The sequence below is a fragment of the Cheilinus undulatus genome, linkage group 17 (genome assembly GCF_018320785.1).
Source record: "Cheilinus undulatus linkage group 17, ASM1832078v1, whole genome shotgun sequence".
NCBI classification, from domain to species: Eukaryota; Metazoa; Chordata; class Actinopteri; order Labriformes; family Labridae; genus Cheilinus; species Cheilinus undulatus.
In genome coordinates this window covers 8,849,275-8,876,877 of record NC_054881.1, presented here as the reverse complement: position 1 = coordinate 8,876,877, position 27,603 = coordinate 8,849,275, and the positions used below count along the sequence as shown (strand labels likewise).

The 27,603-nt window shown below is 38.3% G+C and overlaps 3 protein-coding genes across 3 annotated transcripts in view; 2 read left to right on the top strand and 1 right to left on the bottom strand.

The window, feature by feature from the left end:
• The window catches only part of LOC121524664 (homer protein homolog 1), a 40,386-nt gene extending 37,990 nt beyond the window's left edge, over positions 1–2,396 (bottom strand). The window contains exon 1 of the mRNA XM_041810105.1: positions 1,686–2,396. Within this exon, the coding sequence (XP_041666039.1) occupies positions 1,686–1,690 (5 nt within the window). The 5' untranslated portion in view covers positions 1,691–2,396. The remainder of the gene's footprint in view (positions 1–1,685) is intronic.
• Positions 2,397–8,378: 5,982 nt separating this feature from the next.
• Positions 8,379–13,463, top strand: si:ch1073-398f15.1 (cardiomyopathy-associated protein 5). Its single transcript, XM_041810290.1, has 2 exons — positions 8,379–8,621; positions 10,505–13,463. Exons 1-2 carry the CDS (start codon positions 8,497–8,499, stop codon positions 12,741–12,743), a joined length of 2,364 nt encoding a protein of 787 aa, XP_041666224.1. The 5' UTR covers positions 8,379–8,496; the 3' UTR covers positions 12,744–13,463.
• A 4,097-nt stretch (positions 13,464–17,560) lies between these two features.
• On the top strand, positions 17,561–26,090 carry dtwd2 (DTW domain containing 2). Its single transcript, XM_041810249.1, has 6 exons — positions 17,561–17,806; positions 18,065–18,155; positions 20,184–20,278; positions 20,392–20,590; positions 24,889–25,017; positions 25,510–26,090. The coding sequence occupies exons 1-6, from the start codon at positions 17,643–17,645 to the stop codon at positions 25,687–25,689; spliced, it is 858 nt and encodes a 285-aa protein (XP_041666183.1). The 5' UTR covers positions 17,561–17,642; the 3' UTR covers positions 25,690–26,090.
• The last annotated feature ends 1,513 nt before the right edge of the window (positions 26,091–27,603 follow it).

The following is a 27,603-nucleotide window of genomic DNA, read 5'->3' as shown; positions in this document are numbered from 1 at the left end:
GCCTCTTGCTGCTGCTCGTTTACGTCACGAGTCTGCCGCGTCTGAAAGTACTGCCCCTCGTTGCTGATTGGTCCTGTCACTTTCTAACTGGCCTAAAACGGTTCAAATGGGAGCTTAACAAGATGGATTCGCCAGTGAAAAACAAGGAAATGGGCGTATCCATCTGCTCTGCAAGGTTACAGAGATTAACAATTAATGGTTATTTATTGAGACACCTGAAATCAAAATACACCACTGAAATGAAACTACCTGGCTGCCTATCATGTGACTACACAGTTAGTAGTTTGTTTTTAAAGGGTGGTGCATTAGTAGAGAGAGATATTACAGGGGAAAAAATGAAATAATTGACATGGTAGGTTTTCGTTGGTTATAGGCTTTAAATGTCAGTTTCGATTATTTTTCGTTTAGTTGCCCAGCTCTAGATTGATGTCGGAGCATCATACATTTTTAAAAACATATTCAAACAGGCCAGTCTTCACTTATCATTTTATTTACTCAATGATGATTTTTGAATAAAACTCCAGACATAAAACTACCACTATGTGAAGTAATAACCAATCAGATCAGGCAATTTTACACTCTCCAGACTTGGGTGTCGGTGCCACTCAGTATGGTTGTGTCAAATACTAAAACTACGAATATTTTGTCTCCATTTTTATTTCATTTTAGTTAATTTTGTAAGCGCACTTTACAGTTTTAGTTAGGTTTTTTTTGGTAAAGCTTAGTTTTTATTTAGTTTCAGTTATCTAAATAGATTTTTGATTGCTCGAGCACGGCTGCACTCACTCTGGCCAAACTTAACTGGACTTTTGGCTCAGGTGTGCTCGGTTATGAGCGTACATCTGTACTGCTTATATTTATGGCCAATATATTGGCCCTGTATTCACAGAAACTGTCATATCTGTTGGTACAGTAACTAGCCTTTTGTCAGCGGCTGCTGTTATCATGCCGATAATATTTTGCATCCTTCCTTAGGACACAAGAAATAGGGATGAAAAAGTGAAGAAACTTCTGCTGAGGTAGGTCTGCACACATAAAATCAATATCTGCTAACACAGATAATTAGCTTTTAAATCTTTGCTGATACCAATAATATGCAATATATCGTGCATTCCTAGTTTTCTGGTCTTTGAGACCATACAGACATGTAATAGCATCCGAGTTTTCCATTGAAGCAAAGTGTCTCTACTATAAGCCAAAAAGAAAGGAAAATAACCGTCTTGAAACGGTTATTTTTCCTTATATCTTCCAGGTTTAAAGAATTATTTTGATTTGATAATAAAACAAAGCCCTTTCACACGTTTTGCATGCATGTGTAATGTTTTGCAAAAGTGACAGCACGGTCTATTAGTGCAGTTTTACTACCAAGCATGTACCAAAATATGCTACTGTCTGAGCTCTGCCCTCTGTCATGATTACAAGAGTTGTTTCTTCATTAGATTTTAATCTTTTGGCTTCCATAAACTGCTGTATATCCCCGGGGCCAAGTGTCAAACATGCGTTTAAGAAGCTATTACTTAAGTAGTTTATCTCCAGTTAGCCATAGGTGACTAGCTAGCTCATTCTGACAGGCAGCCTGCTGAAGGGACTGCTGGTCAAATCCACAAAAACAAACTTCATACCGTGACCCTGACATGCACAGACAGAGCTGCAGCTTCTCATTTCATTTCATATTAACTACATACCCCATTTTGGCTGGATTTGGTCGACAGTGATCCTCTCGGTGGTCTCTGGAGGCTGGAGGCTAGCTCTCCAGCTTTTGATCCAACTAAAGCCGCTCTGCTCTGCTGTGACTTCACGGAGCCACGGTGCTGTCTGTCCTCAGTCCGACATGGCTCGGTGTTGTTGTGCTGCTTATGCCCTTGGGTACATTTTTGCGGAGGGGGGGTGGTGTTGGTTTCACCCGAGCAAACGTGTCAGTGCATGCATGATGAGAGCTAGCAGATAGTAGCAACCGTTAACCGTTAGCATCCGGGAGAGAACACAACTTAATATTCAGCCTTCAATCTGCTCATAAATCCCAGTTTCAGTCGCTGGCTCTTCCTCGCCGTCCGCTGTGCCATTAAATCCCTTCAACCGACCGTTCAGAATGTAAAACAGGAGGTTGGTGATGCTGGTAGACATCTTCCTTCAAGCTGAAGCTTCATGTCTGCTTTTTATATCTGGAGAAAAGACAGAAAACACTTGGCGCATACTCCAGGTTTTTATCCTCCTCCTTCTCCTCCTCCAGGATCAGCTCAGCTGCACAGACGTCGATGTTAGCCAAAAAAACATATGGTTCACGTATGTGAAGCCAGTCTGAAAGAAGCTATTTACTTTTTTTTTATTTTATTTCAACCGACCGTTAAACCGGGATTCAAACGAAGTCAAAATTTGACGCTGATGCTCCAACGGCCGGTTCATCCTCTCCCTCTGTCTCTGTCAGCCCGCATCTCATTCATTTACTCAGCTCCATCCTCCGCTGCTGCCCGCTGGGGAGCATTAATGTTGCTACGTCATCACGTAAACCCTGAAATTTGACGTAATTGGCAATAAAGTGTATTCCTCACATCCATAATGGCTGTAATAACAGTGGAGTATGTTGGACTGTAAGGCACTAGAATAAAGGTAGTAAGAGTTGAATGTGGTACGGTGGCCCTGAGGGGCAACTGTGAAAAAAGTTTTACAAACTTTCAGCAGATACGGGAAAAAAATCCAAATACAAAGATACTTCATTAAATGCAGGCACACTTTAAAAACTTAAAAACAATCCAAAACATTTGGCTTGTTGCAAAATTAATTTAAATAAAATAAACTGAAACTAATAAAATAATAATAACATTGTGCAAAAATTATTCCCAGGGCAAATGTAAAGAAATTAATAAAGGTGTTAATGTATTTGTGATCATTGTTTCAACTGGGTAGCTTTTGTCCACATGCAGAAATAAATACGCATATTACAAAAGATAAATGTAATACCACGACCATAAAAGAACAAAATTATAGTAACAATTTTTTTTCACCCTATTTTTTACAGTCTTGTTCTGTTTTAACCCTTTTTTTTTAATCAGTGAAATACTTGTTTTGCCTCTGGACAGATTTTATTTTCTGTGGGTGGAATACAATTCTCCAAATCTGAGTTTTTTTCTTTGCAGAAGATTATGTACTTTTTGCTGGTGGAATAATTTTCTAGTAAGAGAAATGCTTTTGATGTTTCATGAAATATTTCTTTTTTAATTTGTACAAAGTATTTTTGTTTAGTGAAATATTTTCACTTGAGGGAAATGTTTGGCATGTGGTCAAATGGCTCGTACTTTCTTTCCCTACTTATATTAAAAATATCTTTTTACATTTTGCCTTCAGGGCTGCCGTATAATCCTTGAGAAGTGCTTTGAAAAAAGTGTGCAAAACTTCTGTATAACATTAACATTGTCTAAATACAGCAAAACAAGTTTAAATGTGACATTAAATCTTTTAATAGTGGGAAATTTTGCATAGGACTATAAAAAAAATGAAATACACAGAGTATTTTCAAAAAACACCTATAAACATTAAGCTACTATAATCTATTAATTCAGTATTTTGTGTACAGCTCACATTCTATATATTCTTTATTCAAAATGTTCAAAATATTGGCAGTAGTGAATAATGACAGGAACCCACAGTGTTACTGTATGTCATAATGCCATCTTGTGGACAGTTTCTGATATAACCAAGTGAGCTGCAGATAAATTGTGGTAATGGTTTAGTAGCAATAATAAGAAAAGATATACAAAGGCATGCAACATTTCATGTCAGTTTACTTTCAAAAATCTTCTAATCAAATTAGCATTGGTGTTCTTGTAATAATAATTAAAACTATTGCTGTTGGTATAAATGTATTCAGTTTTCTTTTAACAGGACTGGAGTTTTAAGTCTGAACTACAGCTATATTTTAAGTATTTGCGATATCAGTATTGGCTAAAATAAGTTTGCAAATATCTGTATCAGGTATTGGCAAAATTTCAGAACCATGCATTCCTATTTATATATCCAGAGATGAACATGAGACGTGAGGATGTGTCGATGCCTTTGCCCTGGAACATATTTGTAACGTCAGTGAGAGCATAATCTAAATAGACAAAAATCATACTCTTTTGCACCAAATTTGCCACGACCATCAGGGGAATGAATGATTTACAGCCTTAATAGCTAACATGTGAAGACAGTGTTTACCCAGAGACAACCTGTTGACCACATTCAGAACCCTCCCAGGCTTTTCCAGTCTTTCATTTCCTGTGTAGTTTCCCTGTGACACTGCAAGACTGGCACAGACAGCTGCAAGGACATTTTCCCTCTAGCCTGGGAAGATAGTAAAAGCTGATTTTAAACGCAACATGCCGAAAACTAAAAACAGCACATTCGCTTAGAAGTATGATGTTGGTTTTTAGGACTGACAAAGTAGAAGAGTAATCTACTTCTATGGTCTTCTGTTTGGTCAGTTTACTGGTGCTGGAGCACTCTTTTATATTTTTGCTCTTGTGCACTACTAAAACCAAACCAAACACTTTGCACATTCTCAGACAGACCTGCAGAACGACTCATGACACAGGATACAGGCTGCCAGTTACACATTATATTTAGACCTGACAGGGAAAAAAGCAGAGACGTTTATTCATGCTAGGGCTGGGAAATATGGACTAAAAATCATATGTTGACATTTTCAGTTCAGTGACTATACACAGTATTTTCCCTGATATTCTTTTCTGTACAGAAGAAAAATAGTCACCACAATACCAGACTTGATCTGCTCTAAAAATCAAAGACATTCAAACAGAAGCCTTGGAGACTGAATATTGGGATTTATTTGTTTTCTTTTTAATTATCAGTCATTATGGCTGCAAACAAACTCCAATGATAGATGATATGATATGATGGCATGCGATACAATCTGGTACATGATATATGATACGCTATGATATGGTACAATACATCATAATATAATAAAATATGAATCCATGCAATACAATATGATATGAGGTATGATAAGCTGTGATACAGTACATACAGTATGATACAATCCGGCATTATATGATCTGACATGATATGATACTATATGATACAATACAAAATGACATATGATACAATAAGATATGATATGACACAAAATGATACAATAGGACGTGGGTTCCCAACCTGAGGTCCGGTCCAGTCTGCTCTGAGGCTGCCAAAATTAGATTTGCAAGTATTGACTAAAACCATGATAAAGCAGTTATTAAGTAGTTTATACAGAGGTATTTTAATAAGAATAGCATGCATAGGCCTTTTTTAGTCTTTCATCAGAGAAACATTTAAAATCTACTGTATGTTTTGGTTGCAGTGAGTCACCTTTTCTTCTCTCTCGGGTCCTGGAGGGTCTGCTTTTCTTAGGTACATGTAGGGGGGCTCCAAGGAAAAATGGTTGGGAAACACTGCAATAGGAAAATTATATGAAATGGCATGACATGATATCATGTGACACAATTTAATATCATAAGATATGATTCTACATGATACTACATGATACAACATGATACGATACCATACAATATATAATATAATATGACAGGATATCACAAGATACAATACAATACAAAACAAAACAATACAATATGATGAAATATACTGCATGATAAGAGAAAAGATACTATATGATATGATACAATACGATATGATACCATCACACACCATTTCATATGAAATTATATTATACAATATGACAGTTTACCATACATACCATAAGAAATGATATACTATACATGATATCATGAAATACAATATGATACAATACCATATGATATGGTATGATATGGTCAATACAGAAAATTGAAAAATCTGTCTTGGGCTCTAAGTGTTGCACACACAGCTTCCACCACAGTAAAAAGAACAATAGAAGCAATAAAAACACTAAAAACATTATTGCACATACAGTTGAAACCAGAAGTTTACATACACTATATAAAAAGGCACAAACTTTTTTTTCTCACCGTCTAACATTAAATCAGATTAAACTTTTCCTGTTTTTGGTCAATTAGGATTACCAAAATTATTTCTATTTGCTAAATGCCAGAATAATGAGAAAAGGGTTTTTTTTTAGACAATTTTTATTACTTTCTTCAAAGTCAGAAGTTTACATACACTAAGATTACTATGCCTTTAAACAATTTGGGAAAGCCCAGATGATGATGTCATGTCTTTGGAAGCCTCTGATAGGTTTATTGACAACATTTGAGTTAATTAGAGGCACACCTGTGGATGTATTTTAAGGCACACCTGAAACACACTGCTTCTTTGTGTAACATCATGGGAAAATCAAAAGAAATCAGCCAAGATATCAGGAAGAGAATTGTGGACTTGCACAAGTCTGGTTCATCCTTGGGTGCAATTTCCAGATGCCTGAAGGTGCCACGTTCATCTGTTCAAACAATTATACGCAAGCATAAACACCATGGGAATGTCCAGCCATCATACCGCTCAGGAAGGAGACGGGTTCTGTGTCCCAGAGATGAACGTGCTTTGGTCCGAAAAGTGCATCTCAACCCAAGAACAAAAGCAAAAGACCTTGTGAAGATGCTGGCTGAAGCTGGTAAGAGTGTGTCATTATCAACAGTCAAACGAGTCCTATACCGACATGGGCTGAAAGGCCACTCTCCCAGGAAGAAGCCATTACTCCAAAAGAAACATAAAAAAGCCAGATTACAGTTTGCAAATGCACACAGGAACAAAGACCTTAATTTTTGGAGACATGTTCTGTGGTCTGACGAAACTAAAATTGAACTTTTTGGCCATAATGACCATCGTTACATTTGGAGAAAAAAGGGGGAAGCTTGCAAGCTCGAGAACACCATCCCAACTGTGAAACATGGGGGGTGGCAGCATCATGTTGTGGGGTTGTTTTGCTGCAGGAGGGACTGGTGCACTTCACAAAATAGATGGCATCATGAGGAAAGAACATTATGTGGAAATACTGAAGCAACATCTCAAGACATCAGCCAGGAAGTTAAAGCTTGGGCACAAATGGGTTTTCCAAATGGACAATGACCCTAAGCATACTGCCAAACTGGTTACAAAGTGGCTTAAGGATAACAAAGTCAATGTTTTGGAGTGGCCATCACAAAGCCCTGATCTCAATCCCATTGAAAATTTATGGGCAGAGCTGAAAAGGCATGTGCGAGCAAGGCGGCCTCCAAACTTGGCTCAGTTACACCAGTTCTGCCAGGAGGAATGGGCCAAAATTCCTGCAAACTATTGTGAGAAGCTTGTGGAAGCATATCCAAAACATTTGACCCAAGTCATACAGTTTAAAGGCAATGCTACCAAATACTAATGAAATGTATGTAAACTTCTGACTCTCAAGAAAATAATAAAAAATTGTCTAAAAAATGATCTCTCTCATTATTCTGGCATTTAGCAAATAGAAATAATTTTGGTAATCCTAACTGACCAAAAACAGGAAAAGTTTAATCTGATTTAATGTTAGACGGTGAGAAAAAAAAGTTTATGTGCCTTTTTATATAGTGTATGTAAACTTCTGGTTTCAATTGTACCCATAATGCACAGCAGAAAGCGACAACAACACTTAAAGTGATTGGGTCACAATCAGAACAGGTCCATTGGAGGTGTTAGGGTTGTCTGCAATAAAAATAAATATCACCCAATATAAGGTGTCCAGGACTTTTGTTTTTGTCATGGCAATATCAAAAAGGTTCCAGTATAGTTTTATTTTCAGTCATGTCAAAAAATATATAGTTCTATTACTGTGAGAATCATTTGTAATTCATTTCCAACTATTGAGAAATGATTTATGGTCCATATAGCCCACTCCTAGCATGAGAAACCACTGGTTTCCATTGCTCCACACCAGTACTTTGATAATAGTGGGTGTCAAAGACTGCTTAATTTTGTTGCTGTGTTATCAGATCGGTATTAGTTTCATTAGATTTTTATCCATCATATACATTCTTAATTAAAATGAATTAAAAAAAAAACAAAAAACGACGATTCCCAATAAAGACAAATCATTTCAAATAGATTATCCAGTGATCAATCAGCATTTTGTGGTTCATACTGTAAATAATCGATCTTTTTAATCAAGCATTGTGCGTGACATCGACTTTTTTTATTAACCAATGATACTGTCAAACGCTACAGGCTTTCTAATTTGAGAAAATACTGTGATATCTTAAAACATGGCATATTGCCCAGTCTGACAGTATTTTTAACAGTTAAAATTCAAAGCAAGCTGCAGCTAATAAACCCAGATTAACTTATTCCTCATACGTGTCAAAAGCAAGAGTTCACCCAGTGTGAACACAACAACATAACCTCCCTACATGTTGCAAATGCTTCACATGAAACACTGGAAGACCAGTTTTCTATTTCAAGATTACGCTGAGCATGAAAACTCAAGTCAAGCACGCTTGCTTAGAATGTGATCAACAGAGCAGAGCTGTGCTGTGGCGAGAGACTGAAGCAAAATTAAAACATATATATTAAAAAATGGATGCTGTGACAGAGGACTTGATAAGGGCGGACACGGACGCTGAGATGACGGTGTTGTCACCTGAAGAATTTGCTGAGCAAAATTTGGAGGGCAGTGATGAAGTGGAGCATCTTCGTAACAGGTAGGAATCAGTCATGACTACATGTTTTACTGCAGCTTCATGTGCCTTGTCAGTGTGAAACCAGGGTGCAGAGAATCTATTTTTACCATTCAAAACAAGTCCAAGCATGGCCACAGGCAGCTGTTAATTATACACTAGTAAAGTGGATCCATTCTTTTATAAAATAGGAATTATTAAAGGAAATTCCATTTATGCCACTGGGCTGCTTATTCTGAGAGTTTGGCTGAGTGTTTGAGTTTAAGTATGCTCTCAGCTACACGTCTTTTGAGTGGACCACAGTTAAAACTAATGAACAAATCTCTCATGCTGATATTGGTGTCAAGTTTTTCTGATTGGCTTGTAATAAACTGACAAAATCCTCCTTCATTCATTAATTCATTTTCTATTCTGCTTATCCAGTTCGGGGTCCCGGGGGGGCTGGAGCCTATTCCAGCTGTCATTGGGAGACAGGCAGGGTACATGCTGGACTGGTCGCCAGTCAATCGCAGGGCTGACATATAGACATAGACAATCAGGCACGCTCACATTCACACCTACGGCCATTTTAGAGTCACCAGTTAACCTAATGAGCATGTTTTTGGTGGTGGGAGGAAGTCAAAGTACCCAGAGAGAACCCACGCATGCACAGGGAGAACATGCAAACTCCACACAGAAAGGCCCTGACCGGGAACCCAGGACCTTCTTGCTGTGAGGCAACAGCACTAACCCCTGTGCCACCATGCAGCCCATACTCCTTCATGTTTTTTTTAAACTGAAACATTCCTCTCTTCTCAAGATCCATCATTGTGTGTTACCCAGATGAATGTGAAATATATCCCATGCAATGGCGCAACATATACAGTCTATCAGATATGTCAGGTTGAAGACAGTGGATAGAGTGGGAAACTGGGCAAGAGAACATAAAAACCGACAAACAGCAAAGTGCAGATGGCCAGAGTTGAACCTGGGCTACCAACTTCAAGGATTACAGCGTCTGCACCTGACTGTATAAAGGTTTAGACCAATCCATTTGGTTACTGAAGCTATCTCCAGAAGCCAAATGGCATTTGCTTTTCCACTACAACTGAGCTACCTGTTTGAGGGCGTGTCTAGAGCTGATGATGTGGTGTTTTGAGTTGATGACGGTAAATGGCTTTTTGTCATATTGGTAATTTGGCAAATATTTCAAAGTTTGGTGCAGCAGTTGCTACTTAAACATGGCTGCAAGACGTCCCTAAATGAAGGTGAACTGCTGTGACATCAACGCAGCCTGCTTGGAGGTGGGGTGTGCATGCTTGGGCCCTGCTACAGAGCAGAACCTTTCTGGGGGCAGCCTGGCGTGGCCAAACTGGTGATGGAAAAGTTAAAAAAACATAGCTTAGTTTGGATTGGTGCAGCCAAAAGTCATAGTGGAAAAGCCTCATTACAGTCAACTAAACTAAACCAAGCCATAGCTAGCACCTCTTTCTTGCTGAGTGGTCTAGCCATTCTCTAACCAGGGATAAGGTTATCAGCTTAAAGCTTTGCAAGATGGATCCATGGATGATGAATGTGGAATTTGGCCAATCTAATTTGCAAGATACATTACCCAACCATTCAAAAACCAGCAGTAAACCCCCCCAAATTTTTTTAAGAAATGCCAGCTATAATTTACAGAATGCATCAAAGTTTTGAGTCTAAGGTCAAATAAGTTAGCCAGACACTTTGATGACAGTAAAGCAAAAGACTTGGTTATCTTATATGTAGACATTAATTCCCTAAGTTGATTTAACATGCTCAAGACCTGCTGGTCTAAAGAGGCAGTGCACAGGCGAACCAATGTCAAAGATACAGGATGTTGCTCTCAGACTGCTTTCTCAAGTTAAACTCACAAGTATCTTGTCTATTTGTTGTTCTACCTTCAGTTTACGTGAGGCCGTCCATGATGACAATGTTAGGCCAAAGATGCAGTGCCTGATGATGGACTCCTCCTTCTCCATGGTGACTATGCAAGGGGAGGATAGTGGGATTGCATGGGAAACCACCCCTAGTCGCTGCACCACGCCATGGGCGTCTGAAACTGGAAACCCAACTGTGGAGTTAGGTTCTCCAGTTGCAGTGCGTCCTGCAACACCTGGATCTGTCCCTGCAGGGAAGATTATCTTTGTCATGGATGAGGAACTCATGTCAAGACGGAAAAAAACTAAAGAGAAGAAACCAGAAAGACGAATCCTTGTGGAAAGCTCTGAGAATATCTCAGGAAGGCCAGAGCTGGTAGAAGTCTCACAGCCAAATGTGAAAACAGAAGGAGAAGGAGAGGAAGAGGAATCAAATGAATCCCCTGAAGACAAAGAGCAACGGCTGTTCCGTTTGGTGTCAGAGGGCTCTGAAATCCTCAACATAATAGTTCCTCCAAAGCTGGCGACTGTAGACGAGGAGGAGAGCAAGGAAATGGTGGACAACCTTTCATATTTGGAGGAGAGCCTGGTTCCCAAAGCGAATGAAGACCCCCATGACTATGAGATTCTGGTGTCAATAACTGAACCAGCTGCGGCAAGAGCTGAGGTCATGCCTTTGTCTTGCACCGGTCCTCGTGTGATGGATCCACCAGGAGCCCCAGTGGCAAGACCTCCAGGGATGGGAGCTCCTGGGAATGTGGACTACTTTGAGGCATTTGCCCTGATCGATGCCCAAGCTCCAGGAGGTCCTGCTGTGGTTGCGAAAGGGGGTGCAGAGCAAGAGGCTGAGGGTAGAACTGAGAACCAGGAAGCAGAGGAACCTGCAACTCCTAAAGACAACAAGGCTGCAACAACAGCTTTGGAAAATGACAAGTTAGACACAATCAGCCTTGAGGAAATCACCAGTGATCTTCTTGACGAAGTCTTTTATGCTGGCACTGAGGACTATGTCATGAAAAGTCTGGACAAAGAGGATGGAGTCCCGGGAACACCCTCCAGGCTCCCTTCAAAACCAAGTGGTTCCAATTTGTTTGGGAGCCAAGAGGAGATCTTGACTCCAATCTTCTTACCAGACGGGCCCCCCAAGATTATCGACCCCATTCTGCTGGAGGAGCCCAAAGCTATGGCCTTCCTTTACACTGACCTGTATGAGGAAGCCATTGGTAATCGGATGAAAGAAGAAGATACAGAAAGTTTGACCTCTGAGAAGTCTTTCCACAGCAGACACTCAGACCGGGAAGCGAGAGGATATTTAGAGAAGTATGTCCTTATAGATGAGACTCCTGCAGTAGAAGGGGAACTAAGTGACAAAGAGAAATGCAGAAAGGAAGGTCCCCGGACTTTGTCTGACGACTTGTATGATATGAGCGATATGCTATCAAGGCATGGGATGGGCGAGGTACCAAATTCAGAGGAGGAGATCACTGACTTCTTCAGAACGAGTGACAATTCTTCTCCATGTGATATAGAACCTTTCTCAAGAAAACTTGAAGAGGAAGAACCTCAGTCAGTCACAAAGAGAAAAGACAAGCCAACTAAAAATGTCTCCATCAAGGTTGAAAAAGTTGCAGCAGATCCACTTAGCATTTCAAGCTTTGAGTTTCTTCCTGATGAACCAGACTGGGGAGGCATGGATGACCATCCTGCAGGTCTGGATGAGAAAGATGTTGGTTCACATCCAGGGAAGGAATTGTGGAAACAAGGTTCAGCAGTGCAAATGCCAGTTGCCCCTCCCAGGAGAAGGACACCATCTGCTCCGAAGGCATGTCTGGACCTCACACCTCTGACTCCGGTTGAAATCATTCAGGAACAAGAAGAGGCTGGTGGAAAGGAGCAGAGAGAGGAAGAGAAAGAGACGGCATCACCAGCAGAGACTGCAGATGAGGGAGATGGAGAGGAACCGGTACCTCCGTCCAACAATGATGCTCCATCTGAGGAAGCACTGGTTGAAGTGGATGCTGTGAATGTGCAAAGTGTAGAGGATAGCAAAGAAGTAACTGTCATAGACAAAGAGCAAGCCACGGCTGAGCAGAAAGACACTGAAACAGTAGAAGAAGGAGCTACAAAAGAAACAGAGACTAAAGAAGTAGACATGGCGTCATCGGAATTGGTTGAATTAGAAGTTCAAGCTGAGAACCTAGCAGATGATTCAAATGTCACGCCAGCTGAACCAGCAACAGGAAGAGGACGATGTATAATACTTTAAAGACACTGCAATTCAATGCCACTTTCATGTCAGGTTTATTGCTAGTTTGTTATTGATTAAGGTCTTAAGTAGGGCTGTCAAATGATCAAATAGGTATCACTCTTGGATTTTTGATTGTTAGACCTTTAAATTCTTGCATTTTAATTTTAAAGCACAGAATTTCAAGTCAGTTTTGACAATGTGAGGCAGTTCTTGCTAATGACGTGATTTAAGAGTCTAAAGAAGTTTAAGAAATGCATTTTATGATCTGGACTTGAAGATTTGTTATTTAAATGAGTGTGTGTGGTCTGAAACATGACCTAGAGGTAGAAGAAAATTTCAAACTGCTTATTCTGTCAAAGACAGTGTTTAAGGCTGATGTGCATTTATTAAGTGTGCAGGAGTGCATGTACAAAATGACCCGCTTACTTTCAGTGACCTTTGGTAATGTGACAACATTTGCACTTTTCAGGGGTTTCAGTTTAATTGGTTTCTCTGTGTAATTGATATAGTAAGGCTAAGGCTTGTTCGGATTATTTTAAGTCCAATTTTATGCCCCATCCCTTCCCCAATTATGGGCTGGCGGCCCTACGCCACTTTCAAAGCATTTAACAACTGTTTATTTGTCCAAATAATCTATCCATCCATCCATTTTCTATACTGCGGGGGGCTGGAGCCTATCCCAGCTATCATTGGGCGAGAGGTGGAGTACACCCTGGACTGGTAGCCAGTAAATTGCAGGGCTGACATTGAGGCTATGTTCACACTGCAGGCCTTAATGCTCAATTCTGATCTTTTCCCAGATCTGATTTTTTTTTTTGTTTGCCTGTTCACACTGCAATCAACTTCCAAAAGGTCAGATACATATCTGATTCAGAACCACATACGAAAGTGGCCTGAATCTGATTTAAAAAAAAGGTCAGATTCAATGTGACTTGTGCTGTTCACACTGTCAGAAACAAGTCAGATATGGGTCACATGTGAGCAAAAAAATCTGGTTCAGGTTTCTTTTAACTGCAGTGTGAACGTAGCAGCCCTAGCAGCCCTGTCCAAATAATCTTCAAGTATATCAATATAATGATCTCACTGCTGCTGATCGACTTGAAGCCCCCCCAATATCCAGAGATGTAAATATAAAGCATGTCTGATACTGACGGTTCTACGTTGGCCAGGCCTACAACAGGACAGCTGGAATAGCCAATGAGAGTGGGCAAACTTGGAAGGGTCAAAGACAACCTCGCTGCAGACTGCAGATCTCAGACACTCCCTCTCGCAGACTTCTAGTGTGAGACACCACCTCTGTCAGAATGGAAATGCATGCAAAAACTTTCAAAATAAAATTGGATTCAACTTCCAGTTAGGGTTGAAGGATACCAAAAGTTAAAAGTTAATCAAATATTGGGTGTGTTTTTTAGAAAATACAGACATATCAATAATGCTAGCTGGCCTGGGCACAGAGGCAGACAACCGCAAGAGCACAGCCGAGCAGAGGATGGACTGTTCTTTCTTCACGCTATTGGAAGGATGGATCAACCTCAAAGTAACCGTTAGAGACCTTTGGTGGAATCGTTTTTCAATGTCCACTCCAACATAACAGATGCATGTTTGTGTGAGAGCAACGACAGTTTGAAAGTTCAGAAAGCACAGATCTATTTTCATATGTGTGTAGAGCATAAACAGTTTGGTACAGGAAAAAAGCTTCTCTTCTGTGAAAAACAATGTATTGCAGCTAACATAGTTAAGGCTAACAAAGCTATGTTAACTACGTAAGCTACATAGCTGATGTAGCAACATAGCCAACATAGCTAAGGCTCAACAAAGCTATATCTGCTGAATTAGCATAACATAGCTTTGTAGCTGATGTTAGCTACATTAGCATCTTAGCTACATTGGCCTTAGCTATGTTAGCTACACAACTACGTTACCTACATAGCTAACATAACAGTGTTCGCTAAAGCTCACATTGCAAAAGGTAAAGCTAATATCGCTACAATGGCTCAAGCAGCTATGCTAACTACGTAGCCAGTGTAGCTACGTCTGCTTTTCTGTTTTATTTATGAAATGTTGCTTAGTCTGTAATGCTAGCAATGTGGCTATTATAAGAATGTAACTGCCAGACTTTGTTTATGGATAAAGATGGCCTTAAAAAAAAAAAAAAAAAGGAAATACATTGTACCAACAAATTATGTCACTTCTGTTCTGATAGAGGTGGTGTCTCACAGTAGTGGTACAGTGTAATTTACTCAAAATTTTGAATCATTTATTCCCATTTATAACTGGCAAACAGTTTGATCAAATATACCGAGAGCATATTTCCCTGTTTCTACAAGTTTCACCACTTTTTTTTTTTTTTGCACCTTGGACAGATAACAGCAGTGCATGAATCATAGTGTGTTTGAAGGAAGAGGTTTGGGTCATGAGTGTGAATAAAAAGGGTGTGAGAGCATGTGTTGGTGTTTGTGTCATGTTAGGGTGGCTCTTCAGCTATAAATAAAACTCCTGAATGTTAACCTGACACCTCGTCTCAGCTAGGAGTCTGTGCACCCTCATGTAAACCGTAAAAATGATTGTGCAATACAAGTAAACATGGGCTATAAACCATCATATTAATTTATGTTTTGGAAGTACAACCTATGCCTTCTAATTTGGATAAAAACTGATAATGCTGCTATGAATTAAATCATTTCACCTGTGTGTTCTTGTTTCTTCATTATCTCTGCTGTTTTAAGACCTAGTGTAGGATCAACTCACCAAACAGAGCTGTTTTAAACAAAGAACATCACAGTATTCACTCTACTTGTATTGCTATCAAAGCTGCTTTATGTCAGGCAGTATTCACAGATTTTTTTTTTTTTTTTTACCTCTAGGCCTGAATCCAAGGGTCCCATCTGGAGCTCAGCAGTGATCCTATCCCTGCTGACCTTGAGGAGTAGAATAAAAACACTCTAACAGATATGAATACATGCATGGGCAAATGTGGAATTAAAAAAAATTAATTAGGGTAAAGGTTTGGCAAAGAAAAAATTATGTTTAAACACCGTCTGTGCATCCTGTTGATCTTGTTTTTGTCAGTTTAGATGTACTTTAGTGACATCCAGTGTTCAAAACGAGCGTTTTTCTGCTTCCTTGTGTTTAAAATCAATAATGTCCTCTCTACGTCTACAGGGGGCAGCTGTGAGCTGATGGCTAACCTTCAAATTAGCAGAAGAAGAGTCAGGTCTATAGAAGTACAGTACATAGAGTGGATTTACAAATTAACAGAGCAACACAGTATACAGTACTAACAAAATGATACAATGATGATAACAAAAAAATACAAATATAGAATTAAAAAAACAAAAACAATATTTATGACAAAAAAAAAACATTTCTAATGGGTCAAAATTCTGAATAAGGCATAATCAGAATTATGATTTCCTTCGACACTGCCTTGGACTAAAACATAAGATTATTAACTCTGCTTTCTTTATCAACCTGCAACTTCAAATAATAAAAACTGTCCTTTTGGGGATGATTAGTGCTGTATGATAATGAGATGTGAAGTTCTGCACAGTGTAGCTGAAATAATATTAGATGTAAAAACCAAACAAACAAACAAACAAAAAAATCCACCTACCCTTATTGGTGTCATGGTTGAACTTGTGACCATATTAAACGATGACTTTCAGACAATGTTGACTGTGGGTTTTCTGGTGGTTTGGCAGCCCATTTCCGCTACATAAAACAATAACAAATAATAAAGTGGGGTAATTAAAAAAAAAACAAAAACAAATAAAAGTAAGATAAAATCATGACAGAAAAAGTTGACATTGGAAGATAAAAAGTCAAAACTCTGAGATAAATAATCATAATTATGAGATAAAAGTAGAAAATATGAGATAAAAGTCACAATCGTGAGATAAAACGTAAAGATAATGAGCGAAAAATTCAGAAATGTGAGATAAAAAGTCTAAATTATGAAATGAAAAAGTAGAAATATGAGCTTAAAAGTCTGAATGATGAGATAAGAAGTCATTTATGAGATAAAAAGTCATAATCTAAGAAAGTATGTCTTTGTTATGAGATAAAAGCTGTAGTTATAAAATAAAATGTCTAAATTATACAAGAAAGGTTCATAATTATGACAGCAAAAGTCATAATTATGAGAAAAGATATATATAATTCTAGATGAAATTAAATTTCAAACAGTAGAAATTATAAAATGAAATTCCAAATAATGACACTGAAAATTTGAAATAAGGAGACAGTCATAATTATAAACTTAAAAAGTCATAATTCAAGGATTGAAAGACATAAAAAAACAACAACAAAAAAAGAGAAGAATTGGGATTGTAAATCATGAGATTAAAAGTCTAAATTAGGAGACAAAAGTTCATAACTATGGGATAATAATTCATTATTTGAAATAAAAGATGATATTAGTGAAAAAAACGTAGAAATTATAAGAAAAAAGTCAAAATTATCAGATTAAAAAAATATTATGAGATAGTGTAATTATGCAATAAATCTCACGATTTACTTTAACATCATAATTTTGACTTATATATCATAATTACTACTACATTTTAAATTTTTATCTCATAATTAAGACTTAGTGTCTCATATTTATGACGTTTTATCTCATAGTTCCGTTAAAAAAAATCTAATCTGTAATTAATGGCCTTACGTCGTTGTTTTTTCTTCTTTAATAGTAGAAATGGGCTTTTATAGTTAGCAGACAGTGGGGAACACTAAGTTTTTCAGCAGTATTGGATGCAAAGAGAACAAACACAGAGGTATTCGGTTAACATGGTCGCAAACTACACCATTACACCTGTATTTGTCTCTCTATCTGGTGTACTTCTATGCCGGAGGTTCCCCGTCGGCGCTGTGTTTGACTCATTGACTACTTGGATAAGTTAGCTTCGTGCTAACTTAGCTATGGACAATGTCCCCAGTTTTTGCTCCTCTGACACCTCTGAAGAAAACGGAGAGGAGACCTGTCATGGCTCCTCGGTTGAAGACGGATTTGTAGACGCTTTCGGCGACCTGGCCGCTCTCCCTGTCGAGGTTGGCGAGAGAAGACCGACGTGTTTGCGGTGCCGGTGAGCTGAATTAAAGTGAAGCTAATGCTAGCTAGTCAAGTTAGAGTGGTCGGACCAGGCAGGGAAGAAACCCCCTCAACCCACCCCTCTTCTCCTCCTTCTTCTCCTCCTCACGTTACTGGCATGCTTTTATGAGGGAACAGATTTATGTCGTTACAGAAAAAGCTGAAGACCAGCTGAAAACAGATGAGATGGGGGATAGGCTGGGAAAGTACTGAGAAATCACAGCTTCACGTCTTCAACTTTCCTCCCATGTAGTCGCCCTCAGAAGGTGTGTCTCTGTCCTTTTCTTCCACCACAACCCCTGGAGGTCTCCACGTGTCTGTACGTGGTGCAGCATCCTGCAGAGGTGAGTGACTGACTTCACTATTGTTTTTCCCCATAACTGATGCCTGCAAGAGGGTAACAGTTTCATGCCTGTTTAGTCACACTGTAGTTGCAGTATTTTAAATCACATGCACATTTAAATCAAGTCTGATTCAATAACACAGCGGTCATCAACGACAGTCGTATAAAGGCTAGCTCATGTCTATGCAGAAACTGTGGAGGCCTGACCGTTAAATCATCTAAACACAAGAAATATTTTTGTCTAAATAATTACAATTTTATTGAAATGTACCCTATTTTTGGCTTTAAGCAGAACTACTGAAGCCAGCCACTAGGGGGCGATTGAAATATTTAAGCTACATATTTCTGGGACTGCCATGTAGTTTTAGGTGAATATGCTGCATCCTGATTGGTGAAAGCACATGAAGGAAACGTCTTTTGTTTTGATTCTCAGGCATTGAGACATTTCTGACATTAATGCAATAGGTGAACAATTCCAGAACAGTGTTTTACATTTGTGCACAGGGCAAACAAGCAAAAAACAAAACAACAACAAAAACAAAAACAAACCCAAGACATTCTTATCTGTCTTTGCAACTCTTAACACAGTATCTTCATATTACAATATTAAATTTAATGTTCAGTTGTAAGTCATTCGTACACATCAAAGTCACCTGACAAGCACATTTTCATTCCAATATCTATAGAAAGAAACTAAAGTATTAAGCATTAGATATCTCCAAGAACATCTCTGTAAAGTGCTTTCAGATAGGGATCCTGAATTGATCTTAATTAAGGCTGGGCAATTAATTGAAATTTAGATTGAATTGCGACATTTCATTCTGCAGTGTTCAAATCACAGAAGGTGCAACATCTATTTGACACTGAAAGTGTGTCAGAAGGGCATTTTTATATACTTTTTACCAGAATATTTTGGGGAAAAAAAACTCTCCCTTTATTGTTTTATTAAAAATCATAGTATAATTATTTCCTTCAATTCAACAGTCACATCAAATTTGCAATTAGTGACAATAATTACAGTTAGATATTTTTTATTTTTAAAATCCAAAAGCCTCACTTCATCTAGCCAAATACTGCATTACTGATAAATAGACTGATTTAATGCTTTTTCTTTTTTTTGAGGAATGCATGACATGAAGAAATTGAATAAATTTTTTCATATTAAATTACAATCACAATATCGTGAGAAAATAAATCACAATAGATTATTTTCCTAAATTGTTCAGCCCTAGAACAGAGGGAGGAAACTAAAAGGTGGGTCAGACTTGAACCACGGTATCTATACGTATGGCACAACCCAACCAGATGCTTCTCACACTCTGCTATCACCCTTGAACTTTTATTCAAACATGCTAAATATGATGATAATTCTTAAAATACAGTGTTTCTTGCCAGCCAGGTATATATGCTGGCCATTCTCATATAGTCACCATCTGTGCACATGAGGGTGATATCCACTTGTATATCCCTTTTGTAAATGCACTGATTGAGGTGCAGCATCTCATGTTAGAAATTAAATTTTATATGCTGTATGTTAACATTTTCTGCAGCTTTATGCTGCTGTTTTTGTCCTGAACCCGTATTCTCTAGAATGACGACCTGCTACCTAATCAACAAAAGCCTTCAAGCATGCAGCTCACTTGCTATGATTGTAGAAAATAGAGGGAAACATTTTTAAAGTGATTTTATGTGAGCATCTGTATGCAATGTAGAAGGTGAGATGGCCATCTCTGTTACCAAAAACAGTGTCATAATGCAAGAAATGCTGAAATAAGAAAGCATTTTTAAAAAATATTTGTTTTGTTAAATTTATTTTGTCTTCATTGATTTAAGTCTTTTCTAGATTATGTGTAGTATTTGCAATGCTTTACTCTCCTACACGGTGTTTTTAGACTTTGTTTTATGTTTGCTAACACTTGTGATGATTTTTTACTTTACACTAAATAAAAACAGCAATAATAATATTTTAAGCTTTTAAAAGTGGCTTGTGACCATGATAAATCTAATCCAACCATTGTTGAACTTTCAGGAGAGCAGAGTACTCCGCACAGTCCCTCTACTTGCTGCTTGTTTGCCACAAGGAAAATGCAATGTCATAGTTGGGAGGAGGTTTAATGAAGAAAAGTAAGCAGTATTTCTTGTTCTTCTTTCATCAGTCATGCTTGTTTCACAACATCTCAACTATTTTCATTGTTTTCTCACTCACATGTTTTTGTTCCCATCCTGTCTCCTCTCAGGCATCCAGAGCTTGCTGCGGTATGTCGAGACAGCAGAACGCTGATCCTGTACCCCGGCCCCAAATCCCAGAACCTGGAGGAACTCGTGCAATACCAGGAAGTAGGAAGTGTGAAACATAATGTGATCATCATTGATGGCACGTGGAGCCAGGCCAAAAACATGTTCCTCAAAAACAGCCTGTTTCACCTGCCTAAACAGGTGTGTACGTCTGTTATCTCATTTTAACGAGGGTGAGGTTGGGTTCAAAGAAAATGTGAATTTAATATCTTCTTTTAAAGCTTGGAAAATTTAAACCAATTACAGACGTCCCAGCCAAGATTTCTGATTTTAAAATGTTGTCTAGCAGCCTTAATCACAAAATCTTTCTGGAACAGAAGAGTTCACCCTGTCCACCAGAGACGGTATGATTTCTCCCTCTACACCCACTGGTGGAAAAGCTGCTTCACCCACATGAAATGACTAACTGAAATCAAAGCAATGAAAAAAAAGTCTCTGAAATGTGGGCAAGCAAACACGGAGGACTCATCATAATTTCCTCCTCTACCTCTTTCTTTTCCCAAAAGTGTTTGGCTATAGAGCTGCTCCATTTGGAGTAAACAGTATTTTGGAAGAGATCCTTTCCCTTTTAAATTCACTGGTAGTTTGATGCTTCCCTGGATGAGCATGAAAGACTGGATGAATAGTACAAATTTATGTCTTTTACCTTTACAGTCCTGATTGTTTCTGGGGTTTTCTCTAATTATTGGCATTAAAAATCAGAGTGATTCAACACTGTCATTCAATTTAGTGAATGTTTGTTGAGTTGATTATGCTTCCTGCATCCTGAGTCAGTTTTCAGATCACTTAATATAATGGAGACATCACTGTTTTGTTAAATTATTCCCAGAAAATTTTGAAAAGATGTGCTGTGACAAAAACATTACCCATCACTAATCGACACACATCCACCCTTAGAAAATTCAGCCCGGCTCTACCTGTGCCCTTGTACGCTCTCTCTGAGTGCGCAACATCCCGTATCCCGTATTTATGAACTGGACCCAATTTAAACCCAACATTTTTTAATTATTAACCTCTTACAATTAAAATTTTAAACTACAATTCCCAGTTGTTTCTATAGCCGGAATCTCTTCTGATCAGATCTTCATGATTAAACACAGGAGCATGCACTGTGTAACAAAAATGTTCAAAAACGTATTTTTTAATTAATTTGTAGAGGTCTTGTGTGCACATCCAACTGGGAGGAGATGTCAGTGCAGACCCAGTACTTGCCACAGGGATTATTTATCCCACTTGGCCAGGGAATACCTCAGGATCCCACAGGAGGAGCTGGAAAACTTCACTGGGAAGAAGGATGTCTGGGTTGACTTGCTTTGCCTGCTGCCAGCTCTGGTTAAGTGGAAGAAAATGGATGGATAGATAATTATTTTTAATGTTCTTCTGTACTACAACTTTGACCATTTGAGAGCATCTCATAACTGATAACTGTTTACAAATGAACAAAATCAACCCTCACACTGATGGTCTATATGGATAGTTTACTGTTTACTGTGCAGATCATCAACCTGTTAACAGGAAAACAGTCTGGCTGCATACCATACATCTCTGAAGGCCACTCACACAGAACGTTCATCTGAGATGCAGCCTCTTCCAGAATAGAAGTGCTGTTATTTGCCAGAACAACATATTTCCAGTTTTACATTCAGTTGTTTTTTTTTCCTATATTCATGAACAAAGTCCGTCAGTTCTTGAATAACCATGTTGCAGACATTAAAGGAGACATATTTTACTCCTTTAAAACAAGTTTATATTGGCCTCAGAGGTCCTCAAAACATGCCTGTGAAGTTTGTTGCTGAAAAAACACTCCAGTATTGGATTTGTACATGTCTAAAAAACCACTCAGTTTCAGCCCTTCAAAGAACGAGTTGTTTCTGTGTCTGTGGCTTTAAATTTTAATTAGCTCTCTGACTTCACCCCTGATCACACCCCTCTCAGGAAATGGATGTGGCACTCCTGATGTTACACATGCTTATATAAGTTAGGGACCTGATTTGACCAAAGTCAGCAGGATAACCCACTGAGATATCCAGCATTTCAGCTGGCAGCTGAGAGGAGAATCAGCAGGGGAGGGTGGAACTTTCTTCCAAGCGAGGAGGGCCAACCAAAGCTGGCAGCGGTGCTAACTCCCTGCATGAGGTCATGAGGGGAAAATCTGAGAACGGCTTGTTTCAGCACACATTTTCTGAAAGATGGAGAAAGAGATGGGGGGAAGGGAATGGATTTTTCTGGTACTTGGAAGAGATTGTGGACAGACCAGGGGCACATATTTTTGTTAGAAAAGCATGGAAAAAGTGATTTTTGCATTATATGTCCCCTTTAAGACTATGAAACATTTCAGAAATCTGGGATAAAGTTTTGCATAGACCTGTTTAAGAAGTAGTAACACAGATCGTGGCTTGCTTTAGCTTTGTTAGCTAATTTACACAATTAATGTTACTACATAAGCCAATGTAGCAAACTAACAGCTATGTGAGCCTTAGTAAGCATAGCTAAAGCTAATGTAGCTATGTAGCTTAAGTATGGAGCTATGTTGGCTACATAGCTATGGAATCTATTAGGGCTGGGCAGTTAATCGAAAATTAGATTAAATTGCATTGTGGCCTGATGCAATTTTCAAATCGCAGAAGGTGCAATATTTCTTTGACCTGAAATTTGAGTCAAAATACCAGTTTAAAACTTTTTTGCAGCAGAGATGTTATACATGACATATCATGCAATCATTCAGGTGCCCTTTATTTAAAATAGTCTACAAAAAATTCTATCTTCTTCATTTTTGTAATTTTTTTTTGTATTAAATATAAGAATGACAAAAAAAAAAAGTTCAACTCAACAGTTCATATCCAATTTGACATACAATTCAAAATCCTCAGAATTAGATATTTTTGAACAACTATATAATAATCGCATATCAAATCGCAATTGCAATATTGGGGGGAAAAAATAGCAATTAGATTATTTTCCAAAATCATTCAGCCTTATTATCTATGTAGCTTATGCAGCTAACAGAGCTATGCGAGTTACGCTTGCTGCATTGAAACACTTTTGTGGATCATGACCCTTTTTTTTCCTGTAAGCAGATTGTCTGCTGGGCTTTATTAAACATTTTGTTATCAGGTTTTGCAGGTCGGGTTTTTAACTTTTAACTTTTGGTATCCTAACCCTTAATGAAAGTTTGATCCGATTTTTGCGTTTAAGTGTGTAATTCCGTTCTCAGATGAACAGTTTGTGAGTGTGGCCATCAGAGATGTACGATCTGCAGCCAGACCTCTCCAGTTAACAGAGACTTCAGTCTGCACTGTTGTTCATACACTTCATTGGTGAATTGAGTAACTATAAAACAGATCAGCTTTAACTTTTGTTGAGTGCAATTGTGTGCGAACTCTTTCTTGCTCATCCTCCACAGCATTGATCTCTGTTTGCTTACGGAGTAGACCAGGTTGGCAGCACCACGTTTCAAAGTCTCTCTCCCTCGTTATGTCAAAAACAAACAAACGAAACTGTCATCTAGTAAGAGTAGTTTATATTGAAAAGACTTCTTAACTCAAGTTGAGTGAGCAGTGGAGTCGGGCTGCACATCTGTTGTTGAGTTTAATTTGTTCAGTGTGCTCACACAGTCAGGGGTTTTTCTTAAGTAATTACAGGAAAAGGAGACAATAACTCAAAATCTATAGATTATAATCTTGTCACACTGCTCTGTCTGACAGCATAATAAGATATCTTTTACAGACATCTCTAGCTCCCCTCAGGCCTGGGCTTGGCCAATTTGGGTTCAGACAGAGACTCTAACCACTACTGCTAATAAAAGCCAGCCTGTTTCCCTCGTTGAGTACTTTTAATCTGAAGCAGTAGCAGCATGAAAGGTTTTATTATCTGTAGCCTAGAACGGCTTGTATAAGGCTGGGAGAAGACAAAGGCGCTAATGTTAATATAATAATCTATGTAACTGAAAAGAGGAAACTTAGATAACGTCAATAAAAGTGGATCTTATATAAAAAGGGAGAGATGACTTGCCCGTTAACTTATCAAAAACAGTCCATAGTGTTAGATGGCAGTCAGAACTGAAACTCCAAGGCACTCTGATGAAATAAAAATCCTTTAATAAACAGGGGTCTGACTGCCATCTAACACTATGGACTGTTTTTGATAAGTTAAAGGGCAAGTCATTGCTCTATTTTTTTTTATATATTATCTTTGTCCTCTTATCCTGAAGAGCACCTGATCCTGGTGACATAGTTTTGGACACCTTTGACCCCGTGTAGCACTCTCCCACCTTTTTTCAAAAGTGGATCTTGATCTGACACTGGAATGGCAGGCCTGTGACGAACAATGAAAACCTCTATTTAGAAAATTTAAAGATGCTTAGAAATAGTGCTGACAGAAATTTTACAGAACATAAATCAAATGCTTAATTGGGACACTTCTGTCATCTTTTTTTCCAGGTCCAGCTTAACAGGACTCTATCCAGTCAGTATGTGATTCGCACACAACCATCTAACATCTGCCTGTCCACGCTGGAGTGTGCTGCTGTCGCCCTTTCCATCCTGGAGCAGAATGACAACATCCAGGAGGTAAATTTCTGGATTAGTTATTACTTGTGCTTATGCGCTTTATGCCCCACAGAAGTGAACAATTTGACATTTTTTGGCCGCTCAGGGGGCGATCAATATAGCACTGAGTTGCTGTGGTAGGGCCTTTTTGAATTGATGTGGGAACATTAGTTTGCTCCATCCAACAAATGGAGTAACATTAGCTGTAATTTGTCTAGAATCACTTTCCTCTTGGCTTTTTTTCTTTCAACTTAAGACAATGCTGTGCATCTGGTATTAAAAAAGCTAAATTCTCCACTTTGTTCAGCAGCTGTTTTTTTATTTTGTTGTTTGGTGCAAAAGAGATCGTGTGCAACATGAATAAGCCGAAAGATTCTAAAACACTCCTATCAAGTCGTCCTGATCTTGAAACAATAAAGCAGTGCTGCAAAAACTACATGCGGCTTATAAACATTTTTACCTAAAAGGTGAATATGTCTCATGTTTTCCATCTTTCGTCATCTGTTCGTCCAGGTTCTGCTGCGGCCCCTGAAAGCTCTGTGCTCCTTCCAGCTGCAGCACGGTGCTCAAATCCATCACAGCAAGGAGCATCTGCTGAAGAACGGCATGTATGACAAACCCATGCCCAAGAACAAACGCAAGATAAAAAGGATGGAGAAACTCGTGACTGATCACAACATCTGCCCCAGATGAGGAAGTGGCTGAAACGGGTTCGACTTGCATACATGTACACAGCGATCTTCAATGCTGCACAGGACTGAATCATCATGGCAGCGTGTAGCAGTGTCAGAGTGCAGGCACACAAACCACTGGACTTTTGAGGGTTTTTATTCTGTTTAAAGATATTTTATATATGCTGGTTAATTTAAATTATGGGTAAGTTAAAGTTTCAGTGTCATGGTGGGACAATAAACCCCGTTTCCAAGCTGCATTGTTTTAAAAACAGTTCTCATTGTTTAACTTTTAAACATTATGGTGGTTCTGAATATCTATGGCTTTAGACCATTACATCTAAAAGGGCTGATTCCACTGATGTCTTTTAATAAGCAAAATCATTCTTGAGTTGCGTTATAAAATAAAAACTCCTTTATCAATTACTGTTGTATGTCATGAAACTTCCTGACAGCCAAAATACAGTGGAAAAACCAACATTTAAGTTGAGAGATGTATTCTATATCATGTAAGAGTTTTCAGAATGTGAGATCTCTAGAATACATAGAGGTATCTAAGGTTTGCTGAATCGTCTGCACAGTTATAGTCTGGTGGATAATAAGCTGTAGCTTTGCAAAGAAATATGTCATTTTGGCATATTAAAGCATAGCTTTTTATGATTTGTGGTCCAGGGATGGGCATATGGTGACCCGGGGCCACAAGTACTCACTCAGTGTGGCCCATGAGTCAATCTCATTTATCAATAATTTGTAAATATAAAGAAAAAAGGACAAATTTTTCCATGAAATATGAAAAATACAAACATTACCTCCATACTCTTTGATTAATGGTATATATTTAGTTCTTTACAAAAAATAAGAGCTCAAATTACCTGTGTTAATTCCCAAAACAGAGGCGTAGCACAGGGGGTGAAAAGGATACTGATTTCCAGGGCCCACAGTAGGTAGGGGCCCTTGAGGAGCTTGTAATGAAAAGTGTGTTTTTATATTTTTTTTCTTTGTAATTAGTGTCATTTTTCAATCAGTTTGGGGGGGTGTAATATTCTTTCTGGGAACCAAAAATTCCTAACCTCGCTCCTACCCTGAACAATACACTTTTATCCATTCCTAAATGTACAATATGTACTTAAATAACCAGTAAATACAGTGTTCTTTTAAAAGTAGCTTAAATTGGCCTGAATTCTGTTTAGCTCTTTATATCAAGCATTACTCTGTACATTTGAGCTTAAATGTTGTTATACTGAATTAAGATGAAGTCATGTTTGTACCTTTGTCAATTACAAGTAATTATAATGGTTAAATCGGGAGTATCCAACAATCAATAATAATAATAATAATAATAATAATAATTTATAATGCACTTTTAAAAACAGGGGTTTACAAAGTGCTTTGACATGCAGAAAAACAACCAGAAGAACCCAGCAAAAGATAAAGACAACAAACAACAACAATAAGAGAACATTCAAGGGAAGAGAAACTAAACAAGATCAAAATCCAGACTATATATTCAGCCCAAACAACATTATTAATGAGACATTGTCATAAATAAAAAATCCATGGAAGTCATAAGAGTTTTGATATGTTTCACACGACATTGCCAGAACCAAGATGTCATTAAAACAAAGACATCAAATACAAATACATAAAAGAGGGCTGTGAGACCATTTCTTTCGTTTACTTGTTAATATATATATTTTGGGGCATTTTATTCCTTTAACAATAGAGGAGGATAGCTGATGGATTCAGAAACAGTGAAGAGAGAGTGGGTGTGAGACTGAACCTGGGCTTAATGAGGCACTTTAATGACTAGACCAATTCAGTAAGTTGCAAAAATGCCCTACAAAAAAAAGTGGGAAAGAGTCAAACATGCTTTAATTTTTACACATTTTCACTCTATCTCAGGTCCAAACTGCACAGTTTTTCTTGGTTATGACAG

What these genes read in the sequence shown, in the direction of transcription:
- dtwd2 (XM_041810249.1), top strand. Translation starts at nt 17,643, where the DNA reads ATGGACAATGTCCCCAGTTTTTGCTCCTCTGACACCTCTGAAGAAAAC. An exon ending in CCGACGTGTTTGCGGTGCCG is followed by an intron (nt 17,807 to 18,064) that starts GTGAGCTGAATT and finishes CCTCCCATGTAG; the next exon opens with TCGCCCTCAGAAGGTGTGTC. An exon ending in TGTTTCACCTGCCTAAACAG is followed by an intron (nt 20,591 to 24,888) that starts GTGTGTACGTCT and finishes CTTTTTTTCCAG; the next exon opens with GTCCAGCTTAACAGGACTCT.
- si:ch1073-398f15.1 (XM_041810290.1), top strand. Translation starts at nt 8,497, where the DNA reads ATGGATGCTGTGACAGAGGACTTGATAAGGGCGGACACGGACGCTGAG. An exon ending in GTGGAGCATCTTCGTAACAG is followed by an intron (nt 8,622 to 10,504) that starts GTAGGAATCAGT and finishes TTCTACCTTCAG; the next exon opens with TTTACGTGAGGCCGTCCATG.